General features: G+C 47.2%; 1 protein-coding gene across 1 annotated transcript in view; it reads left to right on the top strand.

Moving 5' to 3' along the window:
- The window catches only part of LOC104410682 (guanine nucleotide-binding protein G(o) subunit alpha), a gene marked incomplete at both ends in the record, with an annotated part of 70,875 nt that overhangs the window by 39,467 nt on the left and 17,345 nt on the right, over positions 1–14,063 (top strand). Inside the window, one exon of the mRNA XM_010020927.1 lies at positions 7,173–7,333. Within this exon, the coding sequence (XP_010019229.1) occupies positions 7,173–7,333 (161 nt within the window). The remainder of the gene's footprint in view (positions 1–7,172; positions 7,334–14,063) is intronic.

Raw genomic sequence — 14,063 nt, 5'->3', positions numbered from 1 at the left:
ATAGTCAGTAGTCCAAGCAAACAGGAAATATTATTGTACATGTGTTGCAGGAGGGAAAAAAAGTGTATACCCATGTAGAAGCCAGTAAATTTTATTTGATCAACTGCAGTGACATACAGAATGGGTGGGAATAAAAGTAGTACCAAACACATAGCCATTGGCTTGCTTTTAAAGCCATAATAATCTTTAATATCAGTCCTGCTCTACGTCTCCCCAAATGGGAATCAGCAGACAATAAAAAACAGCTGTAACAAGGTTTCAGGATGGAGTTCCTAGACCAAGTACCAGACACACAACTAGAAGTTGTTTGGCCAAGGCAGTCAGAGGTGCTGGTGCCATCTTGGCTCCAGAAGACTATGAAAACCAGGGCTTTACTAATTGCTAGCCAGACAGCACAACCTCTGCACATCACCATGGCTGTCAGGTTATGTTTATAATTCAAAATAGCCTGTCTGCTGACAGCCAGCCAGCCAGCCAGCAGCCTTTTGGCGTGGTACCCAAGTACCTTTCTGTGAGCGGGCTAGAAGATCGCTAGCGTGATGCTGGGGAAAGCCAGCCATCTCTAACTGAATTAGTTAGGCTTAGCTTTGCTGTGAGATACAGATTGCTAAAGTACTATGCTGAGCTTTGAGTCAGCATAAACCCATCTTTCCCAGACCACTGGGATCTGTGCTGGGAGCTTTTCAGATCCACTTCTGACTAACGAGAGTGCAGAGGGAATGTAGTTTGGGTGCCCAACTCAAGGTATTCTCTAAAGGGATAGATTTGAATTAGCCACTGGATAGTTTTTAACTCAGCAACTCCCAGGGTCTCTCAGCAAACCAAATGCCAAGCAGAGGTGGGAGGCCTTGATTAAATGTTCTGAAGGTAGATGGAAAAATGGAGGAGGAAGGGAGAAGGTTGTCCCACCTGCAATTCGCAGCAGCTGCTTCATGCCAGACAGATATCCACAGATTGAGAGGTCAGCTCTGAAACACAGATGTGTGAGAAAGAGTGAGAGTGAGGAGGAGAGTGGTATGTGCAGCTATTTATTCAGTGTCTACAAAACTCCTATGGACTTGGAGCTGGGCCCTGGATGTCTCTGGAAGAGGTGTGTTCACCAAGCACTGCTTTGTTTCTAGAATTCATTCAGGCTGCAAATGCTGTGAAAATAACTGACTTTAGCTGTGGTGCAGCCACACTTCAGCTGAGAAGCGGAGCCCACATTGCTGAGATGCTCTGTAAGGAGGAGGAGTTTTTGGTTAATGAGCCACGTTCTGCCCTGAAGTTACGGGAACTCATTTCTCACTGAAGTAGCAGAGGCCATACTTCTGTGCCCTGAGGTCAGGATCTGGTCCTGTCCCCCTCGAGGGACATCCTTTGTGGATGCTGGATGCTTTAAAGACATCTGTTTGATTTCCCTCAGGTTCCTGACTGGTAATGGCCAGTACTTTTTTCGTGAGATTGCTTGCTGATAACTAGTACCATGCCTCTTATTGTCCTGCACCACCAGCAAAATGCAATGCTCATCTCTGCCCCCATGCATGGGTTTTCTGAAATGTTCTGAGGTGCAGCTTTCAAGTACAACCGGTCACCAGAGGAAATTGTCCCAGTGTTAACCTTTGAGATAGGCTGAGTGACAAGTATGATCAATCAGAGTAAATAACAGAAAAAAATTACGTTTACTGGGATTTAGCTCACCAAAAGGAAAGGACAGTACAATATGACATAGATCAGTGCTTCTGTGGGTGTCAGTCAGTGCAGCTCTATAGTGCTTAGCAGATTTGTAGCACATAGCTTCAAATGAGGCTTTGCCTTTCCCTTAAATTCTCCCCTTCTGGAAAACCATTCCTTAAGCAACTTCAAAGGATCAGAGCAGGATTTACCCTGGGATGTCAGGGAGGTGTGTACCTGAGTCCCACTCTGGTGCAATTCTACAGCAGCCAGGGCAGAAGCAGGTCTGTGGGTATCTTTGTGGGCACAGATCATGGATAGTGGTGAGAGGCAAATAATTAGGGGTGGTCAGTGTTAGCATGAGGACAAAGAACTTGCTCGCAGAGACAAGTCAGGCTGCTGGGAAGAGCCCCTCTCCCTTCTAGCAAGGTAACATTAATTGGGCTGTGTGGCTGCTGCAAGTGAAGTCACAAGTTTGCTTGCTGAGCGCAGCCTGTGTGCTTGGTGACAGTGACATATGGGAGACAATTAAATAACTGCAGTTATGTCCAGGTTAGTGAGGAAACAGATCCCCTTATGAACTGGATTTATACCATGTGTCTGGTGCAAAGGCAGACGCAGAGCCCCAGGTTGGAAAGGAGCCACGCTGAGTTCCCACTAAGTTTACAAGGTACCTGTTCACATCTGCCTTTGGATTTCATTGTCTTACAACCTCCCACTCTGCCTTGGCCCTACAGAGCCCTCCCCATTCCCTGTCTGGCGTGGAGGTTGTTCTTTTACACAGGGTTATTTGGTCTTTAGCTTGATGGCTAAAGCCTGGATGTATAATTTGCCATCCCAGGGTTTCCAAGCTCAGCTTCTCCCCAAGCCAAGCCCAGCCCTGCCCTGCCAGCTCCAGCTCTCCCACTGTAGGTGGACACAGTCAGCATTCAGGAATGACACTGAGCTATATATCCCACTCCTGCTAACAAGCAACCCAAAGGCAATCAGTTCTGGGCTGCATCCCCAGCAGTGTGACCAGCAAGTCAAGGGAGGTGATTCTGCCCCTCTACTCTGCTCTCATGAGACCCCACTTGGAGCACTGTGTGCAGTTCTGGTGTCCTCAACATGAGAAGGACATGGAGCTGTTGGAGCAAGAACAAAGGATCAGGGGGCTGGAGCACTTCCTGTATGAAGACAGGCTGAGAAAGTTAGGGCTGTTCAGCCTGGAGAAGAGAAGCTGCGTGGAGACCTCAGAGCAGCTTCCAGTGTCTGAATGGGCCTATAAGGATGCTGCAGAGGGACTCTTCATCAGGGACTGTAGTGGTAGGACAAAGGGTAATGGGTTTAAACTTGAAGAGGGGAAGCTCAGGTTAGACCAGAGGCAGAAGTTCTTCCCTGTGAGGGTGGTGAGGCACTGGCACAGGCTGCCCAGAGAAGCTGTGGCTGCCCCATCCCTGGCAGTGTTCAAGGCCAGGTTGGACACAGGGGCTTAGAGCAACCTGGTCTAGTGGAAGGTGTCCCTGCCCATGGCAGGGGGTTGGAAATCGATGAGCTTTAAGATATCTTCCAACCCAAACCAGTCTATGATTCTCTGAATCAGCTCGCCATTAGGGTTTGTCCTGCTATGGAAAATGCAAGCCATTCGGAAGTGGCAGCGGGATGCATGGGATTGCTGTGGGGATGGGCTGGGATGCTCCTACCAGATAAGAACCAGCCTGAAGGAGACCAGATATCCCCTTGTCCACCACAACTCCTAGTCCTCCTCCCAGCCAGCTGGTACCAAGGCATGGGAGACAGAGCAGCTGGGGAAAGGCAGAGGCAGCAATGAAGGAAGCAGCCCTGCTCAATTTCATAGCTCCTTCCAGCAATCCCAGGGGCAGCACACTGCCTATTTTTAGCTCCTGAGGTAGCTGAAATACCACCGTGATATTCATTAATCACAGCCCTGCCGGATGGGAGCTGCAAGGCAGGGTTGGGGGGCTGCTTGGTCTGGTTTGTTTTGCTTTATTTAATTGCTGGCTTGAGTACAGAGGCAGAGCATGGCAGGAGGCTCGGCTCCTCTCACGTTGGGAAAAGCAGGAGCACCAGACTCAGGGGAGGTGGGAAGGGAAAAGTCAATCAGGCAGTATTTAAAAATCTACCTGCTGAGCCCAGGGGGGGCTGGAGATTTTAATGTCATTCCCAGCTTGAGATGCAGCCTGGAGAGTGAGAAGAGAAAGGGGGATCTTCTCTTCTTGGATCCTTAATTGCTCGTTAAATCATCTAACAAATGCCTGAACTCCTGGATGGCCCCATGGTCCTTGACAGAGGGGCTTCATCCTTGGCAGGGGGGAGGAGTGCTTTCAAAAATACTCACCTCACCTGCTTTTCCTGGGTCGGTAAAACTGAGACTTCAATGGTTCACTCTGCGAGATGAAACTTAAGTCTGGATCAGGAGCAATAAACTTCCCTGTGAGCCATTCCCTTGCTCCAGCCTGCCCTGCAGACAGCTGCCTGCAGCGCAGGAGGGCAACTCTCCCATCCCCAGAAGGGATCTCCAGTGACTGCAGAGGAGCACATACCAAAATACCCCCCTACCCTTCAAGCTCAGCCCCACTTCTGGCCCAAGCAGACCTGGTAACCACAGCCAGAGGTGCCTGTCCCTGGTCATTTCTGTTCTGCCCTGTCACTGCTGTTCATCCATGTCTTCTGCTCAAACCCTCTTGCTTTGGATTTTAAATCATGGGACTGGCACAAGTCTCAGCAGTGGAAAAGGTGAGGCAGCTATTTCCCAGCACAGAAATGAGATGGCCGTGGCGTTTCCTCTGATGCTTTGCAGAAAGCAACCTGCAGTTAAATCCGCAAAGCTCAGAAAAAGTCTGCGCCCTGCCCATAACAGCTGGAGAGCTTCAAATGTGCTTTGCCATCACAGACAGGTGGACAGATCCATGACTTATGCATGTAATCCCCCCCAGCAGTCAAGATAACATAAGAAAGACCTCCTCCCTACCTAAATGCAGGCGTGGATGCTTTTTGTGCACCACCCATGCACAAGTAACGGGGCCATGCCAGAGCACAGTCCCGAGCAGACTGGCCATTAGCAGGTCGTGTGTTATGTATAGTCTGTGAAAAGAGCAGAATATCAGCTCCAGCAGAGCAGGAAAACTGTACTGATGATTTATGAATATTCACTGAGCTCACAAAGCACTCCGGGGCAGAAAACAAGCTTTTGAAATTAACTGAACTCCTCAAGGTTCTTCTGAGGTGTGAGTCATCAACACTATTTCTCCAGAAGGAGCAGAGTCTGTACAGAGGGCTGGGAGGAATCCGGGGCACCAAAAGTTAAGTATTCTGAAAGAAAGACTTTATGAACATAAAGTCTTCAAAGCATAGAGACTCCACCCCGTTAAGTTTAATGGCATGGTGTGTCCATACATTACAGACTTTTTCAGCCCATAAAGATGTTTAGGGGACTTGAGGCTCTTTTTCTGAGCACTGAAATCTCCACCAGCTTCAGTCTCCAGTGCTAGCAATATGATGCCCTGTAACTTTTTAACAATTCCAATATTCAGTAAAGAAAGGCTGCAGAGGAGTTTTGCTCCTGTCCATGCAGGCTATGCCATCCACCTTATTGTTCCCACCCATTCAATTAGATTAATGTGGTGGTCTCCAACACTGGCACTCCTCTACTTCTAATTGCACCTATGACCTAGGAAATAATCTGCTTCCTTTGCCCCAAAACCTATAATGCCTTGTCCCCAGTGCTCAGGCAGTACCCAGGGAGAGCAACCCGTTCAGCAAGTGGGTTGTTCCCATCATAGCTGCTAACTCTGAGCCAGGAGCAGCAGCAGCACCTGGTAGGGCAGAGGAACAGGACAGAGCCTGTTGTAGGCAGGAGGGATGTAGGAGCTGGTCCCTAGCAGGCAATGCACAGGCTCCCTAGGAGCTGCATACTCAGCTGTGGGTGTCTTCTGCTGTCATGAAAAGGGGTTGACTGTCTATGGGATAGTGGCAGCAAAGCATGGGTACTGCTCACTCTCCCCTTTGTGAGAAGACTTACACCTGTATTTGTCTGAGAATGGGTTTGATCTCAGACAAGAGAAAAGGTAGTAAAACATGGAGGTTGGCTTCACTGTTTTGCTGCAAGCACAAGGAATCATAGAATGGTTTGGGTTGCAAGGTATCTTAAAGCTCATCCAGTTCCAACCCCCTGCCATGGGCAGGGACACCTTCCACTAGACCATGTTGCTCCAAGCCCCTGTGTCCAACCTGGCCTTGAACACTGCCAGGGTTGGGGCAGCCACAGCTTCTCTGGGCAACCTGTGCCAGGGCCTCACCTCCCTCACAGGGAAGACCTTCTTCCTGAGGTCTCATCTCAATCTCCCCCCTGTCAGTTTAAAACCATTCCTCCTTGTCCTGTCCCTACAGGCCCCTGTAAAAAGTCCCTCTGCAGACTTCTAGTAAGCCCCCTTTAGGTATTGTAAGGCTGCTCTAAGGGCTCCCCTGAGCCTTCTCTTCTCCAGGCTGAACAAATCAGAACAAATAAGATCTCCTCTTTTTCCATTAATTACAGCAGTAACAATCAGGGTTGTTTCAGCTGGTAGAAAAACGAGACTACTCCAAAATTTCCAAAGTCATGAAAGAAAAACTCTGCAGATTGGTCAACATCCCTGGGGCTCCTGGAGCCTGGGGCGTGTGGAGTGTGAGATCCACTTACTGCAAAGCAAGCAGAGGGGGGCTGGAATTTGGGTGTCCTGCTTTGCAAACAAGGAAAGCATCAGCCACTGGGGACTATTACAGTAGGGCTGAACTCAATGTTCTGAGGCTGCCTAGACGTTCCCATCCTAAATCTGAGACATCTTCCAGACCTGAGTTGCATCAGGAAAAGTTGCCGTTCCAGCAGATCACATTTTTCTACCCAAAAAGATTCCATCTGCAAGTGGCCAGCTGGCCCAGCCCTCACTGCCATACTCCTTAACCATGGGAGATTCCTCTCCCTGTGAGTCACAAAGCAAGACAGCCAGCCAAGGTGTTCAGTATTACCATGAATTAGCCCTTTAGAGCATTACCATAGAGTATTACCATGAATTTGCTCTTTAGAGCAAAGAACAAGAATTCAGGAAAAGCAATAAACCAGCACCTGAAAAAATTGTTTCTGGAGCATTCCTTTTTGATAAAAATGGCCCCTACTTCAGCAAAGTTAAACCAGGCATCACTGCACAATATGTGTCCCTTTGCTAACAACTTAAAATATCCTTGTATATAGATGACTTCCTTTCTGTTCCCAAGAAGCTCCACACATCCGCAGTGCCAACTGGTTTGGCTGCTGAATAGAAGTATTTGTTGATGTGAGGTGGATTGCACAAATAACCTCTTTCCTTGTGGCTTTCTTATTCCATCCTCCTTTTGCTTTTTCTGCTGGATCATACAATGTGGATCCTAAAGGCTGCAAAATGCAGCTTCTTTACTCCTGGTGGTTTCATAAACTGTTTCTGAAATCTCTGGCCCCCAGTTCTGCCTTAAGCATCTATGTGACCTCTCTTTTTCTTTCTCTGCAGGCTGATGCCAAGATGGTCTGTGATGTTGTAAGTCGGATGGAGGACACAGAGCCCTTCTCTCCAGAGCTGCTGTCAGCTATGATGAGACTCTGGGCAGACTCTGGGATCCAAGAATGCTTCAACCGGTCCCGAGAGTACCAGCTTAATGACTCGGCCCAATAGTGAGTATCCCTGTCCATAGTCTTTGGCATAGAAGTTGTAACTACAGTTAACGACCTCATAGCAGTGGATCTGAATACGGTTCTGCTTACAGACTGGATGTGTGTTGTGTCACAGTCTGCTGCGGGGCAGAAAAGATCAGGCAGGACATTCATGTCCTCTGTGGCCAGTCAGGGGTCAGGTCCGTGACCCCAAGACCAGGTTCTCAAAGTACTCCCAAACGGCTCAAGGTAAGTTTCTACAAATATGGGTCTAGTGAGCAGAGGCAGACCAACTTGTGGACTTGACTGGTGGCTTCTTCATTTGTCTGATAGATAACAGAAAAGTGTGATCACCTGCTGTGTATAGCAGTAGATCTCTTGGGTTTGCTTTTCTAAGTAAGTAAGTCATACACTGTACTGGTAGGCAGCTGGATTACCACCAGAGGTAAGAGATGTCTTTGCTTTTACAGTGTCATCATGTTATTCTCATAATATAGTCAGTGGCATCTCTACCATTAGGTATTTTCTAATGGTGATTGTCTAAATCTATGGCTTTGGTTCATCCCATCGTAAGGACAGGATGTCTGCTCATAAAAGGCTGCTCTGACTCTGAAGAAGTGTCAAGTGCCTCCCCAGTTTCAGCTCAGAATCATTTCAGTCTGTTTGCCTCCACCCAGGCAAGGAGGCTAAAGCCTTTCATCCCATAATTTCAACTGCAGCAGCTGTAGTAGTCAGGCATAGCATCCCAAGGCCCTGTACTGTGTCTTGGCAGTTGTCACTAACAGTGGTTAAGTATGAGCATAAGGAACAAGCAAGCACAGAGAGATCTTTTCCCCAGTTATACCTTGGACCTTTTGGCAGTCAGGGAAATAGAGGCTTCCTCAGATGGTGACAGGGGAGTGCTACATCCATGCTTTTGTCTTTCACATTACCCCATGTCAACAAGTTCACCAGCTGACTCATGCACTTGGGGAGTTGTTATTGTGTCTTTTGATTGTCTGGCGTCACTGTGCAGGGTTTTCCTGGCTATCTATCAAAACATGAACCCAAGCACCAGCGTGGCTGATGGTTTTGTTCCATGTGATGAGCCTGATCATCCCCAGTCTGCACCAGCTTCTCCCATTGAAGCTGGCAGGGCAGCTGGGGAGTGCAAGATTCTTTCTGCTCTTGCGGTGCTGCAGCAGCAGGAGGGTGATGACACATCTCTTGGCACTGACCAAAAACCAAATGGGAAATCTGCAGATGTGTGGTTGGTGTCACAGCATCCCACCCAACCATTTCTCACCACAAGTGACTACATCTCAGTACTGATCCTGACGTTATGCTGCCTTTTAATCACTACTAGGTGGACGTTCATGTTTCATCTATATTTCATTGCCTGTAATAGCAAACTCAGCCTTCTCTTGCCAGCAATTTTTTTTTACCTCACAGAAGAAGGGTTTGATGGCATAAACATACCTTTAGAGATATAAATTGTATAAAATGCCAGTCCTAATTGCATTACAACCTTGTGGAAAATTCTTCAATTGTTTTAGAGCCAATTACCTTCAGGAAAGTGTTTTGATTTTCCTTCCATGTGAGACAGCAGCTGAAAATAATAAGCAGAGCCCTCCCAGTGTGACCAGCTGCTGGGCAATTCATCAGCAAGAGCTCTGAAACCACAAGCAGTTTCTAGACATCAACCAAGGAGGCTCTGTGCTATGGTATTCACAGAAATATCAGTGTGTGGTTGCAGCCCAGCAAAAGGAATTCTGGTGTCTTTTAATAAAATCCCTGCATCTGGAGGAGGATGCAGGATCCTTCTTGCCAGGGGAAGGCTCTACTGCCTCTCCTTCACTATGCTCTGAGTCGTGTACACTGTGGCTGGACACCTCTTCTCTCTGGGCTAGGGCAGATGATGAAGCTGAAGATAATAAATTCCTTCACATTTAGGGACCTGCTGCCATTTAGGAGCCTCTGGTGGTTCCTTGACCAGGAGCAGAGATGCTGTCCCAGGGCAGGGCAGTGTAACGTGTCCTGCTGCACCTCGAGGCCTTGGTGCTATCTCACCAGATGGTGATGCAAGTGAGAGCTCAGTTGGCATTTATTCACACCCAGTGGACTCCAGTGAAAAGAGGCGTATTTCTCATTTAATCCTTCAATGCTTTGGAGTTGTTTTTTTCCTGCATGAGTGAAAGATTTGGTACATTTTTCTATATTTCCCCCCGTCTTCCACCTCCCCCCTGGGAAAGGGCTTATCTTTATTGACACTGATATGTGATTTAAAACACTAGCAACTACAAAATGTGTTTTCAGTTGAGGCTGAGAAAACTAAATTCCAGACAAGAACTGAATCTGAATTTCACAAAAGTCTGAAAAACTGGACTAGCATCACTCTTACTTCAGGCTTCTCTTGGTGTTAAGCCATAGGGTCTGGTGTTTTGCTGGCAGGAGGGAAGCTTGCTGCAGGAGCCAGATATAGCACTCCACAGCTGCTCAGTACATGTCACAAAGCCCAGAGGCACCAAGTGACCAAGTCCTGTCATGGCCAGCATAGGTGCGACCTTCAGGAGTGGTCCAGGCACTTCACCCCAGAAACCATCCACTGACTGCTTTTCAGAACCCACTCCACTACCTGGCTATTTGTAAGGAACCGCCACGTGGGCTTCTCCGGGTCAGTACTGCTGTTGTCCCACATTGCTCTTCCAGTGCTTTACCTTGAGGTTTTATTAATGGATCAAACAACAGGGCTGTTACAGCTCCTGGGAGACCAAGTCACAGGCTAATCAACAGCCTGCCAGAGCTAGCAGCATGGCTCATTCTAGTCTAGCACTAATTTCACTGACAATAGATGTAATATTTTGTATTAGCCTAAACAAGAAGTGAGTACTGGCCCTTCTATCAAAGATGGGCAGGAGTGCATTGCTTTCTACTCTCCCATGCACACCTGCCTACTGATGTAGGCTTCCCTGCAAAGCTTTGCTTCTTTTAAAGTCAGCCTGTCCCTAGCAAGGATTTCATAGCTACTGCAAAGGAACAGTAGAAAACAGCATTTTTGCAAAGAAAAAACATGGCTGAGGAAGAGGGGAGGTTCTGTAATGGGCTTCCTGTGTCTTGGACTCCGAATAGTAAAACCATAAGGACAGCAAGAGAAGGGAACAGAGTAAGACGGAGCAGTTGGTTTCATCTTTTTTCGTTACTGCATTTTTCATCATTCCCTAAGGCAAATTTATGGGTGGGTTGAGTTCCACATTCCTAATCTCTTGATTATGTTTTTATTCCTACTTCATCTCTTTCTTTCTTGCATCCATGCCTAGGAGCTATATCTACCTCTGATCATCAAAGACTCTGGGCACTGCTGATGTCTTTTTCTTCTTTAGCCAGTTTCTGTCTGTGGAAGCACATCTGTGACCCACATTTTGCTTTCAAAATTAGCAAAATAGAGGTTTCCAGCTGGTTTCCTTAATCTCCTACTTTTATTCAGATTTTAAAATTGTCTTGTGCTTCCTAGCCTCGAGTTCCTAACTAGCCTGGTCAGTGGAGCACAGTGCATAGGTCAAGTTTGAGTTTAACCACACAGGACCTGCTTTGAGCAGCCTCTAAACTTCAGGAAGGGGAGGAATGGAGCAGACACAGCGTCATCACAACCACTGGTTTTCCATGTGTATATCCGAACAGGCACAGGCCCTGTAAGATGTGTAGGCAGAGACAGTTTGCAAGTATACAGACACAAAAAAGCCAGACTCCATCTCAAGTTATTCTCCTGTTTCCAAGTACACTGGAAGATCATTTGATAATACCAGGGCTGTGAAACTACTGTGAGAATGTAAAATATTTTTAGGCCTGCATTCAACCCATCCATTTTCACACATATCAGAGGTGTCAGGGCTAGGAAGCTTGTTGCCTTTGGCTCTCTCCTTAGGGAGTGAAGGGAGGGAGAGATGCCTCTGGAGAGGGATACAAACCTCACTGCTGAAGAAAGAGAGATGCTATTGCATCTGCTGCTTTCCCATAGCTGACGTCTCAAGTCTGTGCCAAATACCAAGCCCAAACTGGACAACACTTTGGTCACTCCATCTTCCAAAACAGCTCTGGCAGTGCCTTATAGAAAAGCAGCACCAAACACAGAATAATATATCATAGTGCCTTCCTTATCACCCTGTCTTGTGTAGGACTCTTTTCAAATCTCTTTTCCTTGCAGAAGAATTGTCTTTGCATGATGGTATCACTTCCCTAGTGTTACTTACTGCATCCAACATGCCAACAACACACTTTGCATCAAGAAAACAGTTAAGAAAGTAGAGCCAGATGCTGTTGTGATGTGGTGAGTGGCTTCCAGAGTGAGCCCTAACAAGGCAGCATTGGAACATGGTGCCCAGAGAGGCTGTAAAATCTCTGTCCTTGGAAATACTCTACACTGAGCTACCTGAACTAACTAACAAACTGAATTTAACTTTGAAGCTGGCCCTGCTTTGAACAAGGGGTTGGTCCAGATGAACTCCAGAGGTCCAGTCCGAACACTCACTTTTGAGTTCGTCTTGGTTGTTTTTCCTCTTGCTTTCTCTCGTGACAGTGGGTTTAGAAGAGAGAATAGGTCTTCAAGGTTGGCTGCAATCCCTGTTCCTAGCCATGCAGGACCATGCATCTCTATGATAATAGATCACAAGACTTGCAGAAAATGGGCATTATGCATGACTGGCAGGACATGGTCCGTTTTAATGAGCTGCAATTGTTGCTAGCTCTCTCAGACTGAAGAAAGAAAAACGATAGGTCAAGGTTTTGCATTAATATTCCTGTCAGGTACATAGATTCCATTTTCTTATCACAGCTTCTGCATTAGAATATGGTTTTCTGCGTGCCTGTCTTACTTGTGCCTGTCACTTGCACTCCCTTGTGTTTAATTGGAGGGAGTAGCAGCATAAATGGTACAAACCAATTAATTGGGATGACTTGCGTTGTACTGTTTATTGAACAGCCCACCTTTGTGTTTTGGAGCCCAACTGCCAATAAAGCAGGAAGGAAAAATGCATCAATAGATACATTTGTAGATACATTCGTAGATACATTCGTCTGAATTTATGGTTTAATTTACCCCTGTAAGTAAATATGCCTACCAGCTTTGAATAATTAAGTTCATCCTATGATAAGCAAAACAAAACAGCTCATAAAGGCTGGAGCTGGTTGGCTGGAATCACCAGCCTTGCTCAGTTCCCACAAATGAGATGGAGATTTCCAGGGAGGAGCAGCTCGGCGACATCTGCTGGTGCCAGGTCTGGAGTAAGCCTGCTTCTGGTAGTCGTGAGGTGGGGGAGACAGGAGCAGATACCCAGCTTGTTACTGTCTAGCAGAGGCTGGGCTTCGTACAGGTCTCAGGGTTTCTTATTATCCTCATAAATTAAGGAATTGCTGTTGTTATATGGCTACACCTAGGGCAGTGTGTGAGCTGGAGGAAGGGCACAACAGGAAAGACGTTGTCTTTGAAGTCAGCTGGATGTTTTGCAGCATCTTGCACTCAGTCTTCATCCATTTGGAGACCTCATTTCACCAAAACTGGGTGCAATCTCTCCAGGAGCTGCCTCTGTTAGCCCAAAAGAGGGCAGAGACCACATGACAGTATCTTGAAGGGAGGTGTTAAGCAATGCTTACCTTCCCATCCCACCAAACACTGCCAGGAGATCTTGAGAACTCAGCTTCCTCACCAGAAAACTCACAAGCAGGGGGAGCAGAGGTCTGCAGGACTCTGCATAACACAGCTCCATCGAAAGACATTGCCACTTGTTATTATGCCCATCCCGCTCGGTTCCTCTCCACCAGCACAGAGAAGACTACCACCAGACCTGCTCTCTCCTGGGAAAGCTTAGTCCCAGAGGCAGGCTCTTCCCTTTACCATTCCAAGCCACACATGCCAGTCATCAAGGAAAGGGGGAGCTGTCTCAAAAGCACATTTGCTGTCTGGAGCTCATCCAAACTCCACAGAAGACGAAGGAGAAGCAGGAGGTCCTGTCCCTTGTGAACGCCTGGTTTCTGAAGAACTATATCCCCTCTTGGTCTGCGTGAAGGAATATGAGATGCCATTACCCCCCCACCTAACTTCTGCCATGAAAAGCTTTAAGTCAGAGCTTTAAGTGAGAGCTTGTGGCAGCACCCAACAATGTGGGAACACCCAGGAAAGCAGGAAAGCATTCACCAGCTGAACCAGAGCTTCAACTGCTCACTGCTTTTCCATCTGAAATAGCAAATTCTGCAGCCAGCTCCACTAAAAACTAAGCAGTTTAGACACGAATCTTGCAGGCAAAACTGGTGGTATGATGTTGTCACTTTCCCCTTCCTAGTCCTCTTTTATCCCCCAAAAGTCTAGAATCAGCCTGAAGAGACCCAAGACTGCACTGCAAGGAGAAGCAGAGAAGTTGTGTAGGAGTTCAGTCCTTGGGGACAAAGACATAGCAGTACCTGCTATTTCTCTCCCATTTTTCATTGCTGTGTCATATCATAATGATATTGTCTTTGGCCTGGTGATCACTGAAATCTTGACATCTTGACTAAATAAATTGCTATCTAATGACCCATGATACCAGTCAGGGCTGTCCCATTTTTGGCAAAGCTCCCATTCAAAAGGGCAGGAGCCAGGCAGTAGTTCACAGTACCTGGAGAAGGGGACACTGCCAGAATATGGGAACAATCTCTTTTCTTTTCCAATGTTGTTTAGGGGTGAAGAGCAGCCAGCACCACCAATAAACACAATATAGGGCATTCACCCGCAAGGAAACCTGCT

The sequence above is a fragment of the Nestor notabilis genome, unplaced genomic scaffold, assembly GCF_000696875.1.
Source record: "Nestor notabilis isolate BGI_N333 unplaced genomic scaffold, ASM69687v1 scaffold10198, whole genome shotgun sequence".
Taxonomy (NCBI): Eukaryota; Metazoa; Chordata; class Aves; order Psittaciformes; family Psittacidae; genus Nestor; species Nestor notabilis.
This window is presented reverse-complemented; position numbering and strand designations above follow the sequence as displayed.